This window comes from Panulirus ornatus, chromosome 17 (assembly GCF_036320965.1).
Source record: "Panulirus ornatus isolate Po-2019 chromosome 17, ASM3632096v1, whole genome shotgun sequence".
In the NCBI taxonomy this organism is placed as follows: Eukaryota; Metazoa; Arthropoda; class Malacostraca; order Decapoda; family Palinuridae; genus Panulirus; species Panulirus ornatus.
Genome location: NC_092240.1, coordinates 13,042,555 through 13,065,000, shown reverse-complemented (window position 1 = coordinate 13,065,000; position 22,446 = coordinate 13,042,555). Strand labels below are relative to the sequence as shown.

Here is a 22,446-nt window from a genome sequence, read left to right as displayed (position 1 = left end):
GCTAACAGACACTCTTGAGAGATGACTAGGATGCTCTAAGGTGCTAATAGACACACCCCACCCTGTGAGATGTCTGTGTCACGCCCATGGTGCCACAACACACCGACTGGGAATCGCTGGCTTGAATGTTGGCACGAAGAATGAGAGTGTAAGATTTCCCCCCCACTGGGAAAGGTTAATGCAGTGGTCATAAGTTGTTAAGTATATTGTAACTCTGGTAATTGATCGAAATACTTTTTGACCCCAGAGAACAACTGTTGGGTCATCTCCAGTCAGCCTATATGTCTGGTGTTACCAGCACCTGTCGCTGCAAGCACTGCTTGTGCTCGTTTTACGTGCTTGTTCTCTATATAAGTTAACCTCTCGAGCTGGACGTGACGATGGTACGACCCTTGTGCGCCGTGTTACGACCCTTGAGCTGAACGTTACGACCGTTGAACAGGACGGTACGATCCTTGAGCTGAACGGTACGACCGTTGAACAGGACGGTACGACCCTTGAGTAGCACGGTACGACCCATGAACGCGGTGGTACGACCCTTGGGTAGAATGGCCTGATATTTGTTCTGGGCAATTGGAGATCATGTCGAGGGGCCAGAAAGGTCTTGTGCAAGGTCATAGGAGGGAGGGGTTAAGTGGTAGTTCTGATTTATGTATTTCCCGGTTTTCGTAATACAGTCGATGGGTTTTTTTTTTTTTTTTTTGTTTTAGCTGAGAGTCTGGTCATTGTGACCATGGGGGGCGGGGCTTTGACGTCATGCCATCATTCAAAACATTTATTTCTGCTCCTCTGACGATGTGAATCATGACAGAAACGCTTGGATCTTCGTGTTCCATTTGCGATCTGGCTACCAGTGCATCATGCAAAACATAAGGATAAGGTAGAGCTGGTCGAAAAGCATAATGCTGTACCATCAAGTCCTCTTTTATATTACTAGTACAGAATTCGCCCAAATGCTTCCTCTTCGCGTTTGACACAGACCAAATCATTCTATCGGTCTTGATTTTCCTTTATTTTTTTTTTTTGATCTCGTCTTCAATAAGCTGGGGGTATGATAACGCAAGCGGAATAAATAATAAAGTCCATACCGGGTCTCTTAGGAGTCGTTCTATTTTCCTGTCTTGCTAAATGCCACTGATGAATTGAGGCTCTTTCCCCCCCGTAATTTGTCCAGTGTAAACAAGACAATAAATCTTCAGGGGGCCACTGACGAAGCTTGCAGTGGTGCGCTTCGTCGCAGTTCACCCATCACAGCTCTGTGGCCACTGGCTTCCTGTGTAAGTCTCCCCCTCTCTCTTGCTATCACGACCCTGTGGCCATCTGGTCAATTTCCTGTGGGAGTCTCTCTCTATTCCCATCACTACACTGTGGCCACTCTCCTGTGTGGGGGTCCCTTACCATCACTACCCCTATGGCCACTTGGCCACGTGAGTTTACCCCTTTCCCATCATTACCCTGTGGCCATCTTCCCGTGTGAGTCTTCCCATTCCATCACGGTCCTGTGGCCACACCATCCTGCGTGAGGTTCCCCTTCCCATTACGGCCCTGTGTAGTCACCTTTCCTTTGTGAACCTCCACCCCCCTCCCATTTCCAACCTATGGCTTCCTTCGAGGTAAATCCTCCCCATTCCCACCCCTTCCATCATGACTTTGTAGCTTGTCAGTCCTAGTGGAAATAAACAAGTTAGGGGATTGAGAACACTTCACAAGCACTTCACAGGAACACTTTCACAAGCTAGATCGAGGGTATGCAACATGTGAACCAACATGAGAGGCTGAAAGAACTCGAATACTCTTCAGCTTAGAGAGAGAGAGAGAGAGAGAGAGAGAGAGAGAGAGAGAGAGAGAGAGAGAGAGAGAGAGACTATGCACGCCAGCCAATTAAGGGCATCGTGAATAATGTCCTGGAGCTACAGGCATCTCGACCAGGTAGGAACAGCATTAATAAGTCTGAAATAATACCATGAAGGATATCAGAAAAAGATTCAGGCAGTTGAATGAATACACGAGTCCAGATGAGTGAATGGACGGCAGTTGAATGAATACACGAGTCCAGATGAGTGAATGGACAGCAGTTGAATGAATACACGAGTCCAGATGAGTGAATGGACAGCAGTTGAATGAATACACGAGTCCAGAAGAATATTCGGAAAGGTTATTCATTACACTACTATGATACATATGACTATACATGGAGGACAACTGTCTAGAAAGATGTACTAGAAAATGCTGTAAGGTCGAAGACAGTTCCAGATGAGGGCAGGATTTGACGATTATCTGCGCGCGGTGGGTAGCGACAAAACAATAGTATTCGTCAGGGCAAGATGGCTCGGTGAGTCTTGTGTCTTTGTGCTGCCACTCGCCACGATTTCGTCGTAGGTACTCGTAGGTAGGTAGGTTGGTCGGGACTCTCAACACATCCCTGTAGCCTCTTTCCTGTGTGTGTGAGACTCGCAACACATCCCTGTGGCCTCTTTCTTGTGTGTGAGACTCGCAACACATCCCTGTGGCCTCTTTCTTGTGTGTGAGAGACTCGCAACACATCGCTGTGGCCTCTTGTGTGTGGGACTCGCAACACATCCATGTGGCCTCTTTCCTGTGTGTGTGTGTGTGTGAGACTCGCAACACATCCCTGTGGCCTCTTTCTTGTGTGTGGGACTCGCAACACATCCATATGGCCTCTTGCCTGTGTGTGTGAGACTCGCAACACATCCCTGTGGCCTCTTTCCTGTGTGTGTGAGACTCGCAACACATCCCTGTGGCCTCTTTCCTGTGTGTGTGTGTGAGACTCGCAACACATCGCTGTGGCCTCTTGTGTGTGAGACTCGCAGCACATCCCTGTGGCCTCTTTCCTGTGTGTGTGAGACTCGCAACACATCCCTGTGGCCTCTTTCTTGTGTGTGGGACTCGCAACACATCCCTGTGGCCTCTTTCCTGTGTGTGTGGGACTCGCAACACATCCCTGTGGCCTCTTTCCTGTGCGTGTGGGACTCGCAACACATCCCTGTGGCCTCTTTCCTGTGCGTGTGACTCTCATCTTCCTCCCTCCTCTTCTCATCACGACCCCGTGGCCTCCTCCTCCGTGAGTCCTGCCAGGCTGTCGATGCATCATCAGGGTTCAGCCGCTCGCTGCCTCTCCTTTCCATTTGTCTTTCACAGGGCAATTACTCTCCCTCCCGCACCGCCACACCTTCATTTGGCTTTCGCCAGGGCTATGTCTTACCATCCTCTTTCTCCACGCCATCATTACAATTCGTCTGTCTATTCTTACTTATTTCCTTCATCCTCTTTTTTTTTTTCTCTTCTTTTACATTCAACTTTTGTTCTGTCTTTGCATCATCCTACACAGAAAATATTTATTATACAGTGTCTTAACCTCCTACCCCTGGTCTTCGTATTTTACTTACAGTATAACTCTTTCTTAATCTCGAAGTGTTTGTTATTCCTTAGTGTTTCCTTCTCCTTCTTACTTGGTCTCTCTCTTTCTCTGTTCATTCTATTGAACCACGATTTTTTTCAAATATTCTCCCTCATGCGTGGCCCTAAAGTTCTGACACCATTTTCTTCTCATATTGTTTTGCGTCTCTCTCTCTCTCTCTCTCTCTCTCTCTCTCTCTCTCTCTCTCTCTCTCTCTCTCTCTCTCTCTCTCTCTCTCTCATACTTGTGCAACAGCCAGAGCCCCCTACACCAGTCTTTAAACTTCCTCTCCCTTTGAGTTTATGTTCGGATCTTGTGAAGCGTCATAAAGTCGAATCTTTCGTCTGAAACGAACCGTGTGAATCGTTGGTTACATAATGGCCCACAGCTTTCATTTTTGCCTCACTGAATCTTTATATATAGTTCACATTTTTTTGTCTCGTTCCTTTTAAGAAATCGTGTTATATCGTCTGTGGCGTAACAAATTCTATTTCTCTGCAGTCTGTAACGGTTACGAATTTCATCTTACAGTTGTCTGTATCGGTCTATTACATTTTATAGGGAAATACAGCTTGGTTCTTGTGTCGAAGTTATTCTAGGCTGTTGCTGCATAGCGTTTATATACGTGTGTATGTATATAGTATACATACAGAGGGACTGACTTAAATATTCAGATCCCAGCATATACAAACGTACACAAAAACACGCCCGTGCATAATAAGCACATATAAGCACTTACACACTGAGACATACATAAACATATATATATATATATATATATATATATATATATATATATATATATATATATATATATATATATATACATACATGCATGTATGCTTACACAGTTACAATCAGATACACAGGCACATATGAGTACAAATATATACACACGCACTCCTTCATATTTACCCAGTCACTGAACCTTTACCCACATCAAGGTAATACTTCATAGAGCTAAAGGATTTCCGATTCCACGACATTTCTCCTGGTCCCTGCCAGGGATTATTGTTCCTTCTTGCTGTCCTGTGCTGTTTATTCTCTCTTTCCCTACCCTTATACCAGTCATCGGTGTCACTTTCTCCTCCTTTCCAGGTCTTTTCTGCTTATTTTTCAGGTCTTGCCTCCTCCTTTTCAGATGTTCTCAATCTTTCTTTAACGATTTTTTTTTCTTCCTCCTCCTCTTCTTCTTAGGCCTTCTTTCTTCTTTCCTTACCAGGTCTCCTCCTGCTCCTTTCTTGGTCCTTTTTTCCTTCGTACTTTCCAGGACTTTTTCTCTATCTTTCTTTCCCGTTCTTCTTCTCCTCTTCGTCCTTTTTCCAGGTCTTCTTCTCCTCCTCCTCAGGTCTTCACCTCCTTTCTTTCCAAGTCCTCCCCCTCTTTCTTCTCCAGGTCTTCTTCTCCTCCTCAGGTCTTCACCACCTTTCTTTCTAAGTCCTCCCCTTCTCTCTTCTCCAGGTCTTCTTCTCCTCCTCAGGTATTCACCTCCTTTCTTTCCAAGTCCTCCCCCTCTTTCTTCTCCAGGTCTTCTTCTCCTCCTCAGGTCTTCACCTCCTTTCTCTCCAAGTCCTCCCCCTCTTTCTCTCCAGGTCTTCTTCTCCTCCTCAGGTCTTCACCTCCTTTCTTTCCAAGTCCTCCCCATCTTTCTTCTCCAGGTCTTCTTCTCATTCTTCCTATGTTTTCCCCTCCCTTTCCAGGGTTTTTCCCTCCTCCTTCTCGTTTCCAGCTCTTCTCTTCCTGTTTCTCGAGAACCTTTCGTGCCACCTTCCGCTCCCTACCCGAGCTGAAGGGTGTTCCATCACGAATTGGTCCTCATGCACCATTTAGCCGTCACGCCTCTTGTTTCCAAGACGTACAGACATACACGTCTTGCAAAGAGACTTCATATAAATTGGAACTTCTGCATTATTATTATTCAAGACCTTAAATTTACGATATTTAAAGTTTTATTTGTTCTTCTCTTTGCATGACTATTTGTATTTCATGGTTGTCTTTCATAAGGGAATATATAATGATTTTCTTGATTTTTTTCAGAAGCCATGAATATTATCTGTCTACTCTTTAACGACAGATTTTCTGTAAATATCAAAATATTTCTCCATCAACAGAGAAAAAAGTATACACTTTCATTCGATCAACATTTTCGTCACTCTTCAAACTCAAATTTGTTAACTCAAAAGAAGATATTTCTCTGATTTTCGCAGAGAATATGAGCTAATCTAGGCTTCAGCATCTGTCAATATTTCATTAAACTTTTCCTATAATAAGTTTATATATATTCAAACAACTCGTGCTGATTTGGTTAAACTTTCCTATGATGACGATGAATTTTCAACTTGCGTCTTCAAAGCTCATTCGTTCTCCTTCAGTCTTAAATAGTTTCTTCTATCAAATATTTGCACTTTCACACCCTAAGATGAAATTCCCTTTTCTCCATACAATAAATTACGCACAGTCTCAAAGCTATTATTCAAGCTGGTTACCTACAATCTCGGTTATCTCGTCTGGTCATTGAGAATGTTTTGTTTACCTGTTTAATCTTCTGACTTTATGAGATGACTACAAAGCTCTTCATTCCCTGTTCCGAGGAGGTCGTAAACCTCAGAGTGAGTTATATCTGGAACACAGAGTCTCTGTTCCGTGTTTAGTATCCTTTTTTTTATATATATACTCTTCATTTCTGCAGAGAACTCTAAGTAAACGTATTCTCATGAAATCGTTAATAGACTCTTGAAAAAAACTATGTAAACATCCTCTGCATGAAACGTTTTGGCCTCTGTTGCTAATCAGAACTCCTTAGACTTGCAATTAAGTAACTCCTTCGTCAGTACCTACTCTTGTTGTCCTCATATCGCCCATCAGTTCCCTCCATGATCTCCACAGACATCCTATTGATTACCTCCTTAACCACTACCTGCTTTGCTGCCCACGTATCACACATCATTTCTTCCCCCATCTCCAAACACCAATTGCAGTCTTCCCATTTTCGTCCAAAGCCATCTCCTGTCCTTCAGTCCTCTTCTGGTCTTCAAAATGCGCTTCCTCCTCCACCACCATCATCATCTCTCTCTCTTACCCCCTACAGCTGTTCATGATCGACAACTGCGCGGACGACTGGCGCATCGCTATGACGTGGCAGCGCATCGCCAGGATAGCCATGGAGCTCATTATCTGCGCCGTCCATCCTATCCCGGGGGAGTACTACTTCTACTGGACCACCAAGCTCTCGAACCACGGAGGGATGGAGGACTCGCAGTGGGTCCCCATCGACGTCACCCTCTCCCTTCCCATGTTCCTCCGGCTCTACCTCATATGTAGGGTCATGCTGCTACATTCAAAGGTCAGTTAAGGTCATCTTGATTATATATATATATATATATATATATATATATATATATATATATATATATATATATATATATATATATATATATATATATATATATATATTATCCCTGGGGATAGGGGAGAAAGAATACTTCCCACGTATTCCCTGCGTGTCGTAGAAGGCGACTAAAAGGGGAGGGAGCGAGTGGCTGGAAATCCTCCCCTCTCGTTTTTTTTTTTTTTTAATTTTCCAAGAGAAGGAACAGAGAAGGGGGCCAGGTGAGGATATTCCCTCAAAGGCCCAGTCCTCTGTTCCTAACGCTACTTTGCTAATGCGGGAAATGGCGAATAGTATTAAAAAAAAAAGAATATATATATATATATATATATATATATATATATATATAATTTGGATGTTAATGTGCTGAGAGGTGCAACTGGAGGGATGTCTGATCATTATCTTGTGGAGGCTAAGGTGAAGATTGGTATGGGTTTTCAGAAAAGAGGAGTGAATGTTGGGGTGAAGAAGGTGGTGAGAGTGAGTGAGCTTGGGAAGGAGACCTGTGTGGGGAAGTACCAGGAGAGACTGTGTACAGAATGGAAAAAGGTGAGAACAATGGAAGTAAGGGGAGTGGGGGAGGAATGGGATGTATTTAGGGAATCAGTGATGGATTGCGCAAAAGATGCTTGTGGCATGAGAAGAGTGGGAGGTGGGCTGTTTAGAAAGGGTAGTGAGTGGTGGGATGAAGAAGTGAGAGTATTAGTGAAAGAGAAGAGAGAGGCATTTGGACGATTTTTGCAGGGAAAAAATGCAATTGAGTGGGAGAAGTATAAAAGAAAGAGACAGGAGGTCAAGAGAAAGGTGCAAGAGGTGAAAAAAAGGGCAAATGAGAGTTGGGGTGAGAGACTATCAGTAAATTTTAGGGAGAATAAAAAGATGTTCTGGAAGGAGGTAAATAGGGTGCGTAAGACAAGGGAGCAAATGGGAACTTCAGTGAAGGGCGTAAATGGGGAGGTGATAACAAGTAGTGGTGATGTGAGAAGGAGATGGAATGAGTATTTTGAAGGTTTGTTGAATGTGTCTGATGACAGAGTGGCAGATATAGGGTGTTTTGGTCGAGGTGGTGTGCAAAGTGAGAGGGTTGGGGAAAATGATTTGGTAAACAGAGAAGAGGTAGTAAAAGCTTTGCGGAAGATGAAAGCCGGCAAGGCAGCAGGTTTGGATGGTATTGCAGTGGAATTTATTAAAAAAGGGGGTGACTGTATTGTTGACTGGTTGGTAAGGTTATTTAATGTATGTATGACTCATGGTGAGGTGCCTGAGGATTGGCGGAATGCGTGCATAGTGCCATTGTACAAAGGCAAAGGGGATAAGAGTGAGTGCTCAAATTACAGAGGTATAAGTTTGTTGAGTATTCCTGGTAAATTATATGGGAGGGTATTGATTGAGAGGGTGAAGGCATGTACAGAGCATCAGATTGGGGAAGAGCAGTGCGGTTTCAGAAGTGGTAGAGGATGTGTGGATCAGGTGTTTGCTTTGAAGAATGTATGTGAGAAATACTTAGAAAAGCAAATGGATTTGTATGTGGCATTTATGGATCTGGAGAAGGCATATGATAGAGTTGATAGAGATGCTCTGTGGAAGGTATTGGGAATATATGGTGTGGGAGGCAAGTTGTTAGAAGCAGTGAAAAGTTTTTATCGAGGATGTAAGGCATGTGTGCGTGTAGGAAGAGAGGAAAGTGATTGGTTCTCAGTGAATGTAGGTTTGCGGCAGGGGTGTGTGATGTCTCCATGGTTGTTTAATTTGTTTATGGATGGGGTTGTTAGGGAGGTAAATGCAAGAGTCCTGGAAAGAGGGGCAAGTATGAAGTCTGTTGGGGATGAGAGAGCTTGGGAAGTGAGTCAGTTGTTGTTCGCTGATGATACAGCGCTGGTGGCTGATTCATGTGAGAAACTGCAGAAGCTGGTGACTGAGTTTGGTAAAGTGTGTGGAAGAAGAAAGTTAAGAGTAAATGTGAATAAGAGCAAGGTTATTAGGTACAGTAGGGGTGAGGGTCAAGTCAATTGGGAGGTGAGTTTGAATGGAGAAAAACTGGAGGAAGTGAAGTGTTTTAGATATCTGGGAGTGGATCTGTCAGCGGATGGAACCATGGAAGCGGAAGTGGATCATAGGGTGGGGGAGGGGGCGAAAATTTTGGGAGCCTTGAAAAATGTGTGGAAGTCGAGAACATTATCTCGGAAAGCAAAAATGGGTATGTTTGAAGGAATAGTGGTTCCAACAATGTTGTATGGTTGCGAGGCGTGGGCTATGGATAGAGTTGTGCGCAGGAGGATGGATGTGCTGGAAATGAGATGTTTGAGGACAATGTGTGGTGTGAGGTGGTTTGATCGAGTAAGTAACGTAAGGGTAAGAGAGATGTGTGGAAATAAAAAGAGCGTGGTTGAGAGAGCAGAAGAGGGTGTTTTGAAATGGTTCGGGCACATGGAGAGAATGAGTGAGGAAAGATTGACCAAAAGAATATATGTGTCGGAGGTGGAGGGAACGAGGAGAAGAGGGAGACCAAATTGGAGGTGGAAAGATGGAGTGAAAAAGATTTTGTGTGATCGGGGCCTGAACATGCAGGAGGGTGAAAGGAGGGCAAGAAATAGAGTGAATTGGAGCGATGTGGTATACAGGGGTTGACGTGCTGTCAGTGGATTGAATCAAGGCATGTGAAGCGTCTGGGGTAAACCATGGAAAGCTGTGTAGGTATGTATATTTGCGTGTGTGGACGTGTGTATGTACGTGTGTATGGGGGGTTGGGCCATTTCTTTCGTCTGTTTCCTTGCGCTACCTCGCAAACGCGGGAAACAGCGACAAAGTATAAAAAAAAAAAAAAAAAAAAAAAAAAAAAAATATATATATATATATATATATATATATATATATATATATATATATATATATATATATATATATATATATATATATATATATCATTGCTGTATCTCGAGACCATCCAGGAATTTTGGAGCTTTTTGAAAGAGTTGCAAGTTTTGATGTAAACGTCTAGTTCAAGTAAAGGCCCTCCATTTGTAAATTCGGTCCAGAAACCATATTGAAGGCCAGATATCCTACGATACTTGTGATCATGGAGCAATTACGATACACGAACCCTGTGGTCTTGCACGAGTAAGCTTGATCTACTACAGGTCATTAACATATATGTAACACAGGCTTGATTTAATGCTGTTCAGAAAACAGGTGATTCCTGTGGCTAATGTAAAGTATGAAGCTGTTATCTAAGATTTCCTTCACCAGAGCTAATCTTTTTTCCCACCGTAACAAAAGTTGTTTTGCACTGGTGGAGGTATTTGTGAGGGAGGATCTATATTGCAGTATCAAAATAGTACATGTTATTAATTCCAAACTTTGGGTATTCCTGAAAATCTGATGAGAATTGAATCAAACCGATAATATATATATATCTTTCTTTTTTTTTCTTTCATACTATTCGCCATTTCCCGCATCAGCGAGGTAGCGTTAAGAACAGAGGACTGGGCCTCTGAGGAAACATCCTCATCCAGCCCCCTTCTCTGTTCCTTCCTTTGGAAAAAAAAAAAAAAAAAAAAAAAAAAAATATATATATATATATATATATATATATATATATATATATATATATATATATATATATACGTCACTTGAATATAATTTCATCTTCAATGTAAAGGCTTGTGAAGAAGATTGGGGACGTAGAGAAGCTGTGGAGGTACCAATGAAAAATGACAATGAAATGGATCGTGATTGTAAAGTGTGGCAATGGCACTGGGGAGAGGGAGGGAGGGATGGCTCTCTCCTCTACACCGCCACAGAGCTATCAGCGGTAATTCTACCATGATGGAACTCTGTCATCCAAGGGGCTCCCAATGAGTGCCATTACCTCCTGCGGCGGTGCTTGGTGCCTCCTCCTCCTCCTCTTCTTCCTCTGCTTTCCGGAGATTCATTCATGGGAGCCAAGCAACCCCCAAGTTTCATTTGTCTATGCCGGAGTTGCTGTCATAGTCTTCTTAAAACCCTCGTGCCTTCTTGTCGTCCTTTGTGGGAAGTCTTGCGTGTCTTCCTCCGTCTCCATTCGCTCGACTGTTTCCAGTTTTCTATCCACCGTCTTTGGCAGTAAAGCCTCGAACGACATTTTAAACTTATAGGAACGACCTAATTGGTCCCCCCCCCCCCCCAACGCCACACTCCCTTCCTCCCCATACCATTATTCCCTCCTCTAAATCGCCATATCCCATTTCACTTTTTTCCAACCATTTCATTTTCTCTTTCAAAGGCTCTTTTTTTTTTTTTGTCCCCCCCACCGCCACCCCCCTGATCAATGATGCTTATCATGGCTCTATAACATCTTTTCAACCACTGTGTAAACATCGCCGCTCGATTAACTCTCTCTGAGAATCTTAGAGAAATCTTCCTTCCAGCATCCTTCCTTGAGATTCCCTGTTCTTTGAATCTCTTGGCAACCCTTCCACCACCTTCTGTGTCCTTTGAGATTCATTTCTCGGAATCTTTTCCATGGTCCCTTTGAGATTCCCTCTTTTCCAGAATATCCCGGCAATCCTCCTCCTTCCATTTTCCTCCTCCCTTGAGATTATTCCCTCTCTCAGAATCTTCTGGTCAACCTTGCCTCCACCTTCCTTTCCCTTTGAGCTTTCCTCTTCCTCTGACCCTCCAGGGTTTCTTCCTTACCTCTCCTTGAGATTCCCCTTTCTCAGAATTTCTAGGCGATTCTCCTTCCTTTCCTTTCAAATTTTCTTTTTTTCCCCTTCGAATCTCCTGCCAATCCTTTTCTTTCCACTCCCCTTTTCCTCTGAATCTCTTGGCAATCTTCTTTCCCTCCTCCTCCACCTCTGAAATTCTCCTTTTCCTCCTCCATCGCCGACTCCCCGAGTGTAAAAGTTCCCTAACAGGCCGCTACTCTCCTGTCAACCAGAAGGCCTTCGACGGAACTCATTCTGGAACTATTCCAGCCCTCCGGAAAGAGCACGTCCTTCCCCCTTATCTCTTGTCCGCTCCAACCCCAGCTGCCGGGGCACCGCGTTACCACAGATTCCAGATATAAAAGGAAGGGAGGAAACCAGACAGACGTACACTGAGTTTCTTCTCTTTGTTTCATCGTGTCTGGCAGGGGGATCAGTACTAGAGTAAGGGCGTTATTCCATGAATTGGTCCTCCTCGGATGGTATGGGGTCACTGAGCTACGTCGCCGATGATCCTTCGACTATCGGACATTTTCTGTAACTTTCACTTTCTTGGTTAAAGATGGATTCCTTCTGATTGTCATTCATGTGTTTTCCTAAATGAAAGAAAGATGTCTGTTTTTGGATCCTCTAAGTAACTGGTTTTGAGCATCCTTTGCCCTTTTCCTCATCCCTTGAAAATTCCTTGTATCTTAGAGTTGATGCCTTCGTCACTAAAATCTTTCTCCTTCTATCACCAGTGTGGGATTCAACTCATCTAAGTATTATAAATTCTCAGTCCAGGGGATCTTGCGGTCGTGTATGGCTTTAGAACTCTCTTAAACCCCTGAGAAGGAAGGCGTTCCTATCCTTCCTCTTTGTGGCTATACTTAGATTTCGATGGCCTTTGATGACCCTGGCGGTTAATAGGCCTAAACCCCAAATAGCCAAGGAATATCTGCCGATTTCTTCAGCACCCAAAGTTCCAATCGTCTTACCCTCAGTAAGAAACACAATTCGTTAAGATCAATATTGGATTCCCCTTCAAACCTTCAGCGTACATTGAGAGTCTCTCTTACGATGTCCCATTGCAATAAACGCGTGATATATATATATATATATATATATATCTATATATATGTACACGTATGTGTGTTCTTCTCTCTCCACAGCTTTTTACGGACGCGTCGTCCCGGAGTATCGGAGCGCTGAACAGAATCAACTTCAACACGCGGTTCGTTCTCAAGACCTTGATGACCATTTGCCCGGGCACAGTCCTGCTTGTGTTCATGGTCTCACTGTGGATCATTGCCTCGTGGACTCTCCGCCAGTGTGAGAGGTAGGTCACACCAAACACGCAGACTCTCACACAAGTGGAAACAAGTCACCAAACACATCCCCACGACAACCGAGCCACCATGCACACACACGCACACAACACACGAGACTAGGTGTTTCATTAAGCAAACAATTCCTCAAGACATCATGGAGGGAAAAGATGATCGAAAGATTCTGTCCTATCGATAAACAATATTAGTTTTTGCCCTCTCGTCAGAGCAGCGGGAACCAATCCAGAGCAGCCTATTAACCCCCAGGACGTTGCTTGAGAATATATGATATATAATATGAATTAACTCTATCTAGAACTCAAGACATACATGATACACTCCATATACCCGTACATTTTCTGATGAATAGGAGGCATTAATTCAGTAATGCTAAATGACACACAAACACCCAGTAAAGTACGTGACATGTTCTTTTAGTGCATAATGAATGTTATAATCATATGATCATTTTGTATTTATGAGAATGAAATTTCCCACTTTCAAATTGTCTCATAATGGAAGCACAGTATATATATATATATATATATATATATATATATATATATATATATATATATATATATATATATGTGTGTGTGATTCCACTGTCTTATCTAAAATGTCATTCAGAATGAATAAGGATATTACAATTTATAGATCCATGATTTTCTTTTTTCCTTATTGTATTGATTTCTTATCAGAAATTCTGTAGCTTAGGATTTCTTTCAATATATTTCTCAAATCACTGCATTTGAATGTAGAGAATGAGAGGAATCAGACACTTGTCTTTCATAATGAAAAGTAAGATAAAAAAAAAAAGTTTAAGAAAAATAAAAAAGATAGACGCCCCTTGATATTTTGTAAGGAATTTCATATCAGTCTCGAAGCCACATCCAAAAAAAAATTTTGGGTTGTGTATCATGTGATCATCAGATTAACACATACTATGCCACACTGTTTTCACCTACATCGCCCAGAAGCACTGTAACCTTATATTATTTTGTAGATGGCACCTTAATCATGGCAATGTATGGTAGAGGCAAAGTTTTAAGATGTATTGTACAGCACAGTAGTGCCAAGACTTGCGTTCTCTGCCTCCTCTCATTCTTTTCGGAGTTGCCAAGCTGAACTGGAAGTTAGACTTCAGTATTAGCGACTGTAGTACACTTACTTCTAACTGTTAGTGCCTCTGCCAGTTAACGTATTGTACAGGTACTTCTAACTATCTGCCAGTTAACGTATTGTGACGTAACATTGGGTATCATGAGGGCGTACCATTATTTAAGTATAATTGAGGGTATAACAAGTCCTGTGCGAGATTACATATGCCCTCATGTAAACACCAAAAAAAACATATCAAAACCTACATATCCTGCAATCGTCATCGAATATTTATGTCACTTAAGTGATCTTATATGTAAGTCGTCCGAATTAAGAATTTTAATAATTCGCTAAGAAATAGTGAAATTTTACCTTTTGACAACACCAGTTCAGGGTTCACCAGTTTTGCGAGAAGAAAAAAGAAAAAAAAAACGCTCGGATTAGAACAGAAGCTCAATTTTCAGGTTACGTAAATTTCACAAGGATAGCATTCCTTTATCATTATCCTCGGATATATATATATATATATATATATATATATATATATATATATATATATATATATATATCCCTGGTATTCTTCTCCTCAAACTAACCCCAGATCAGCATGTGCAACTCCCACATATATATATATTTATCCTCTTTTTAGTAATTTAGATTCCCATGATATATATATATATATATATATATATATATATATATATATATATATATATATATATATATATATTTATTTTTTTTGGTTCATTTGTCTGCAAAAGACGTCTAGAATGTCTTATTAGTACTCCACATGCGGAGGTAGTGTGCATGTTCCTGCTGTTCTCAAATGCTAAAGAAAAAGAACTCGAGTATATTTCCAAGAGGCGTCGATGGGCCAATATGATTTAGATAGTGGAACACGCACGTAATGCCATCGACTCTGTTGGAAAACGTTAACTCTCGCCTAAGCTTCAAAAATATTACATTTTTTTTTTCTGACTCTTTAGCATTTGGCAACAAATATTACATTATTATTTTTTTGTCTCTTTAGCATTTGGCAACAAATACTATGATTTTTTTCAATTTGCCTCGGATTTTGATTTTAGATAGATAAGAGAAGTAGATATTTAAAAGGCTAATGCCTTTTTATTTCCTTTTTTTTTTAAACTTCTCTTATAATGTGATGTACCTCAGCCCAGTGTTAGCCAAAAAAAAAAAAGAAAACCAAAAAGAAAGAATGAAAATAAAAAAGATTGTCATTTAAGTAATTTTTTTTTTTTCATCTAACTGCTTTATTTTTTATACTTGCAGAAGATTCAAAGCAACTGGAGCTCACATTTCACAGTCGGGCTTCTGTACATTACAGTCCTTATGGAGTCTTTAGCATCCGTAGTCTTAAGTCGAATCTTTATTTATCTTTTTTTAAAGTAGTGATGTGAATGGCATACTAGACTTATGAATCTCTTTTGGTTCCTTATGTCTACTAGAAACATTACTAATATATATATATATATATATATATATATATATATATATATATATATATATATATATATATATATATATATATATATATATATATTTAGAAATGGCTTTTAGTCTAGTTACCAGCCCTCTTTTTTTTTTTTTTTTAGTTTCATTCCTCGTTAACATATTCTCATTTTTTTTTTTTTCCTTTTTATATATTTCGATATGATGTATAATATCCTCCCACGGGACAGTAGCCCCAACATGGTGTCTCGCCACAGTCGGCTCTTGCCTCTCACTCACTCACTTTGCCTGCCTTCGAAAAATTGTCTTTCGAAAAAAAGAAAGAAGACAAAAGTCAATCGAGACTCGAATATATTTTTTCCCCCCCTCCTTTTGCTCGAGGCATCGCGTTGTGAGATTTTGCTGGCCGAGGTGACAACACGTGCTCAAGGAGGTGAGCTGCTGATGATGTTCCTCCTCCTCCTCCTCCTCCTCCTCTTCCTCCCTCCTTCCATCCTGGCCTCTGACTGCGAGATGAGAGCCTTCGGCAAGATCTCACGAACTCTGTCTGTCTGTAGCGTTCTTTCCGGAGGCAGAGTATAATGCTGTATCAGCCCACCTCTTTTTTTTTCTCTCTCTCTACCCCTCAAGCATGCAATAAGCAAATCTATGTATGTGTATGTATCTACATTACATATATAGTTTTGTGTTCATATTCATAAGAGCCCTCGTGCATTTAACAGTACTTTTATATGATTCTCTTGTTCAATTGGACTTTATTTTACCCTCCTCTCTCTCTCTCTCTCTCTCTCTCTCCCCCATAACCTCCTCCTCTGTCCTCCATCCTCTTCCCCTCCACCACACCATCCATCCCTCCATTCAAATACCCCTTTGAAACCCCTCAAAGAAAGAAAAAAAAACCAAAGCACCCTAATCTCAGCACCCCTGCAAGGGCCGGTTGGGGCTACAGTGCTGTTTTGGGGCGGCAGCCACGATGGGGACTGGCCCGGAGTACATCTAGGGCCCAGTTAAAGGCTCATTCAGCAACTCGAGCCCTAAGCTGTTTTTTTGTTTTTTTCTACCTTTCCCCCCCTTCCTTCATTTCTAGACTTCATTCCCCGCCAAAGGAATGAAGTCCAGAACCTTGTGTTGAGGAGGAGAAGGAAGGGGGTGTAAAAAAAAGAAAAAAATGGCTTAGTTTCATTATATATATATATATACCTATAAAAAAAAAAAGATATATTTATTGATAAGAAAGGGCTCTGTGTTGAACTACAATATAGTACAGCTATGAACACATGGTCTTAACTGTCGCCACGTGCTCTGACACTCTTCACGTGTCTCCCCGTGAACGTGATGCTCGATGTTGTCTCTCTCTCACTCTCAACTCCTCCTGGCCAATTAGCCATCTAGTTGTGTAGATTTGATACCGGCCTGCTTGGTGTATTTACCGTCAGATTAAGCCCTTGGCATCAAACCACCACACTCCCATTTCAATGTTGCATCCAATCATGTTCTTTGCCAATGAATCATACCCGGTTGATGAAACCACGTTGTTTTTCTCCCGCCGCCCGCCCCCCCCCCCCCTCTCCCCTCTCTCTCGGGGCCCGCCCTCCCCTCGCCCTCCCCTCTCCCCCTTTTTTTAAAATGGTTCTCTTGTCCACCCTGATTGGTGTTCAGCGGTTGACGTAACCCGGGGCCTTACCAAACACCCCCCGGGAGTCACTCTTAATGGTCATTGTCTTGTACTCTATAGGTATCACGATGAAGAACATGCTAATCTGCTTAACGCTATGTGGCTCATCGCTGTCACTATATTATGTGTTGGGTACGGGGATATAGTTCCTAACACATACTGTGGGAGGACCATCGCTGTGGCTTGTGGAATCATGGTAAGTGCAGACTTATAACCCTCCGCCCCCTCTTAACCTGTGACGCTCTCTCGCTCTCCCAACAGGTACCATGACGAAGAACATGCCAATTTGTTGAACACCATGTGGCTTATAGCGATCACATTCTTGTCCGTGGGGTATGGTGATATTGTCCCAAATACTTACTGTGGGAGGGGTATAGCTGTGACGACAGGCATCATGGTAAGTGGCGCCCGCTCAGGTGCAACAGAAAGCGAGATTCAGGACGCAAAAGAGAGTTGTCACTTGACTCAACCCAGCCCTTTGTAGCCTTGCGAGTTTATTATGATCATTCTCTTATTTCTCACTCCTAAAAATTTTTTTTTTTTTTTTTCCCTCCTCTCACTCTGTTCATGATTATATTTTTTCAATTTACTTTCACTTATATTTCGTTACTATATTAACTCTTTTTTTTTAAAAAGCTTAATTCTAGTGAGTTCTTGATTTTGTAAAAAAAAATCTTTTTTTTTTTTTTTGTGCGTTGTATATGCTACCTCTCGGACTAATACGACTACTGCTGTTCTGTTACTGCTGCTGCTACCACCACCACTATCACCACTACTACTACTACTACTTCACTTGTGCATCCCACACGAGCGTGCGTTTAGACAACCTTTGCATGAGAGTCCATCTTTAGCTTCAGGCCGCACCGGGGCTGGGTTTGCACTGAGACGTATCACAGCTGATAACGGAGACGGGAGCTGCTTGGAGAGGGCCACATCGATAACGCTGGAGGAGGTCGACAAACGCGCCCCCACCTCCTCCTCCTCCTCCTCCTCCTACTACTCCTTTTTTCTCCCTCCTCCCTAACGTTCTCTACTCCCCTCGAAGTTTCGAGGAAAAATACCCAAGGCAAAACAGATTTTTCGATCACCATAATTACTTTTTTTTTTTTCATAATCGCTGGGTTTTCGTGTTCTTTACAGCCATGAACGTGGCAAGGATTACAATGATTAATTGGGTCTGCTATTTATCCCAATGATTAATAATGATTCACGACTTGATATCAAATGGGCAAGTATGGGTTAATACTGAAATGTAACAAAGTTCACTAATGTCATTGCTAATTCAATCAATTCGCTCTTCAGGAGAAAGAAATTGTGCCAGTGGGGAACGAAAAGTGAGAAATCGTTCTGGGATCCAATACGATCAACTAAAGCCCAGATATAAACACGTATCTAAGTTACTGATTCTGCGCCCGAAGATCCAGGTGTTCGTGTTCATAACTCTAGTCACCCGGGGGGTTAATGTCAAAAGACTAATAGATATGAGACACACGTGTGTGTGTGTGTGTGTGTGTGTGGAGGACTTGAGAAGAAAAGACGAGGACAACGTATCCATCACAAGTGATACGAGCACCACACATTGCTGCTGAGGTGGTGTCGGCAAGTAGTGCAGTGAGAATGTTATCTCGAAGACATAGTATTTTCTTGACGAAAGGAACTCGGAGCTTTGATGTATGCAGCTATTTCTGCTCCACTCTGTGCAACATCTTTGTGTGTGTCATTCTCCATAAGAGACTCCTCAGTAGGAGCTGGACTTAACCTCCCTTTCAGTTGCTCTTGGAAACTGTTGACTCGAAGCGAATCCCAAGATTTGACTTTACAAGTCCAGGATGGAACTTCGCCTAGCCTTAGGGTTGCAGTTAAGAAACAAGACAAAGAGCTGTACCTTGAATAATGTAGAGCCACCAAACCATACTGTCTGGATATGAATACTCTCGCCATACCGCCAACTCCATGGGTGATTGTGTGCGCCAGTTGAAGTAGCTGGTCGTGTTTCCCTTTTGGGAGCCGGCGGTAATTTGTGTTTCTCTTGTGGCAGGAACTGGATGGAACCCTCTTCACTGGCAAGTAGTTTGCCCCTTTCTATAAAAGACCGGTGAGGTTTCCTTGTGCGTTCCATCTTTAGCGACCAAGTAACGTCTTCTTGCATAGATTATTGTACCGATCGGTTAGGTATTCCCTTCTTCATTGGCCGCCAACGGGTTCTATCTTCCTCGAAGGTCTTTGTGCCAAAGACTCGTCGTCCCTGGTGGAGTGAGAAGAGGCAGAAGGGGTGGAGGTGTTTGTGTTCCCTCCGTGGCGACTGGTGGCGCGTCCTCTCCACAGTGACCAGAAAGCAGCTGTTGTCTTGCATTTGTCTCTGACGCTCAGGCAGCTTCTTGCTCATGCATGAAAACACCAGGGCTCTCAATGCCATCCTTAAACAAAAGCTTTTTTCCTTCTAACAAAACAACAAATAATTTCTTTTACCTTTTTTTTATTAAAAAAAAAAAGATTACTCTCTTGTATGCTATCAGAATAAACTAAAAAGCTTATTTCTTTAAAAAAAAAAATTATATATATATATATATCAAAGAAAGAATTGCAAATGCACTTTTAAATACTCCAATCTTGGCTAACTCTCTTCATTACAGGTTTACAAGACATAGTTTCAAAAAGATACGCAGCTAATGGCCCCCCTCCTCCCCCCCCCCCCCCCTTTTCTTGACTTTGCACTTGGCTTTACCACAGTATCTTTTTGAAATATTTAAAAAAAAAAAAGTAGAGAAAAAAAAAATATATATATAAAAGACTTATCATTGCGTTTGAGATTAGTTCACGGGTGGGCATGGTATATAAATCAGAAGTTGTTTTTTTTGTTCCCAATAGACCAAAAAAAAAAAAAAATGCTGTTCAACAGAGGGTTTGTTCAAAACGGGTGACCCACGCATGTGAACCACGCGCCGGCCAACAAATATAAGTGCATGAGTTTATGCATGGTTTGTTCAACAAAGGAGTGTTCTTTGTGACGAGTTGCTGCCATATATAAATATATATATATATATGTATATATACCTATACTTATATATATATCTATACATGTAATTTTCTTATGGTGATAATGTCCATTAGCCTTAAAATTATCCAAAAGCTAGGATGTAAAAGGATTAATAACTGCACCAATCTGGTATGTTTACTTCTAATTAGTTTTATGTAAATTAATTTGCCCAAGTATAGCTTAGCCAATCAGTCCTACATCCCATGTACTTATGTGGATATATATATATATATATATATATATATATATATATATATATATGTTTCATTTAAACTTAAGATTGATATTAAAGGGCCTATGATTCTTATTCCTGTTAATTTTACAAACAAGAGAATACCATTCTCAATGGATCTCATTTCATCTATTCTTTTACTTTAATGTTACGTGTGTCATATATCTTGGAGAGACATATTTATAGCCCAAATCTTTTAGCATTCAGTTTCTGGTCATGGAATCGACACCAAGATATCCACAGGAGTACTGTTAGTTGAAGAATGAAAGACCTCGTAGATGCTCTGAGAATTCAACCTCAAATATACACACTTGAATGCCAGGCATGTGCTGTTTCTCGAACTACATAAGACTAGCTTTGACCACTATGCCACCGAGTTCTCACTGCATCTGCCCATTCCACTGGGATGTGACTGATTTGACCAACGTAAATTGTCAGCAGATTGGTATTTGGTTCGTAGGACACCCTAATCAATGCCTTTCTAAAGGTGTATGCGATCTAGCAAAATGTATTGAGTTAGAACTAAAAGCACAAAGAATATAGAGTAAAAAAAAAAGGCAACCTTAGAAGTAATTCTTAGATAATTTGCTTGCATTCATCGAAGCCAGTTTTGACCACCTGAGTATTCCCACAGGTTGGTAGTAATATAGCTGATAGTTTAGTGTGATTAATAATACTAATGAGTGTGATCATCTCTAATCTGAGTACATTAGCATACTGATCATACTCAACCATGTTGCTTATCTTTTACTGATGATAAGACCCTATTATGCCATCGTAGGAATCTTCTATTTGTATCTATAACAGATCATTCATTTTTTTATTTATATGTCTTCCCTCTTTGTTATTTGTTGTCTTACTGTATGGAGAGAGGAAAATCTAAAGAGGACCTAGGATGAAATACTTAGAAAATAATTTCGTGGTACTGAAAGGTGACTGAATTTCATTGATCTGTCGGTGTTAATGGAGAAAGAAAGAAATATATATATATATATATATATATATATATATATATATATATATATATACACCTGTATAGGAGTTCCTTCGATGAGATTTTGCCATGATGTAGGACAAGTATGTAGCACTCCACATATAAGAGTGAGAGAGAGAGACAGAGACAGAGAGAATTATGAAGACTGAATCGTGTGAGTCATGAATTGTCAGATATTCTGAATGAGGCGAAGGGATCGTATGTTTGTGGACTGGAGGCCAACAGTCCACGCGTGGGTGTGACAGAAAGAAAGACACATTGACCTGGATCCAAGGAGTGACGCTTGGCAGTCAGTGACGTGCTCGTTCTGTGTGCAACCGACACTCGCCCTTCAGATACCCAGGCGGGTAATACACTTCCCTGGTCGGTGGCTGCCTACCAGAGAGAGAGAGAGAGAGAGAGAGAGAGAGGAGAGAGAGAGAGAGAGAGAGAAACAGCAGCTACACTGAAGTTCACCATGATAAACGATGACTGATGGTGTCGACTGTCAAGACGTGATAAATATTTTACTGCTGCATGTGTGTGTGTGTGTGTGTGTGTGTGTGTGTGTGTACAATTCGAAATACCGGTTCTGTGTGTGCATAGGTGTCTATGTGTGTGTGTGTGTGTGTGTGTGTGTGTGTGTGTGTGTGTGTGTGTGTGTGCATAGGTGTCTATGTGAATACATGTTTTTGTGTGTCTTTGTCTCCTCGCGCTCGTTTTTGTTATTTCATTTGTCTTTGTTTTACACCATACTCCAAAAAAAAAGAAAAAAGAAAGTTCAGCACGAATGGCTCTACGCATGTAGACCCAACGCATATTCATTTGGAAGATAACTGCGCGTATGTGTATGCACATCACTGACTACGGATGTAACCTCTTCTTATTCAATATTACAATCTTAAAAACCCGTGAAAAGAAAAAGATTTCGCAGAGTCGCATCTAAATTCTTTTATCTTTTACAAAAACACTGTGTGTGTATTTCTAGAATATAAGATGAAAATGTTAATTCGAATTTTGACACAACTTCAAAATTATAACTAACGAGTCGGGGCAACATTTCGACTTTCTCCCTTGTACTAAACTTCCAGGTGGTGATGTATCACGCTATCCCCCTCCATAATTGATTTTCAAGAGTTTCCCCTTGCTATTTTCCGTTA

At 41.5% G+C, this 22,446-nt stretch overlaps 1 protein-coding gene across 10 annotated transcripts in view; it reads left to right on the top strand.

The window, feature by feature from the left end:
• SK (small conductance calcium-activated potassium channel) overlaps positions 1-22,446 on the top strand; it is an 821,538-nt gene that overhangs the window by 772,560 nt on the left and 26,532 nt on the right. For 9 of the 10 annotated variants that reach the window (XM_071671924.1, XM_071671923.1, XM_071671926.1 and 6 more), the window contains 3 exons: positions 6,507-6,761; positions 12,643-12,809; positions 17,306-17,441. In XM_071671924.1, the coding sequence (XP_071528025.1) occupies positions 6,507-6,761; positions 12,643-12,809; positions 17,306-17,441 (558 nt within the window). Of the gene's footprint in view, positions 1-6,506; positions 6,762-12,642; positions 12,810-17,104; positions 17,241-17,305; positions 17,442-22,446 lie in introns of all 10 variants that reach the window. The other variant, XM_071671921.1, reaches the window with a different exon arrangement.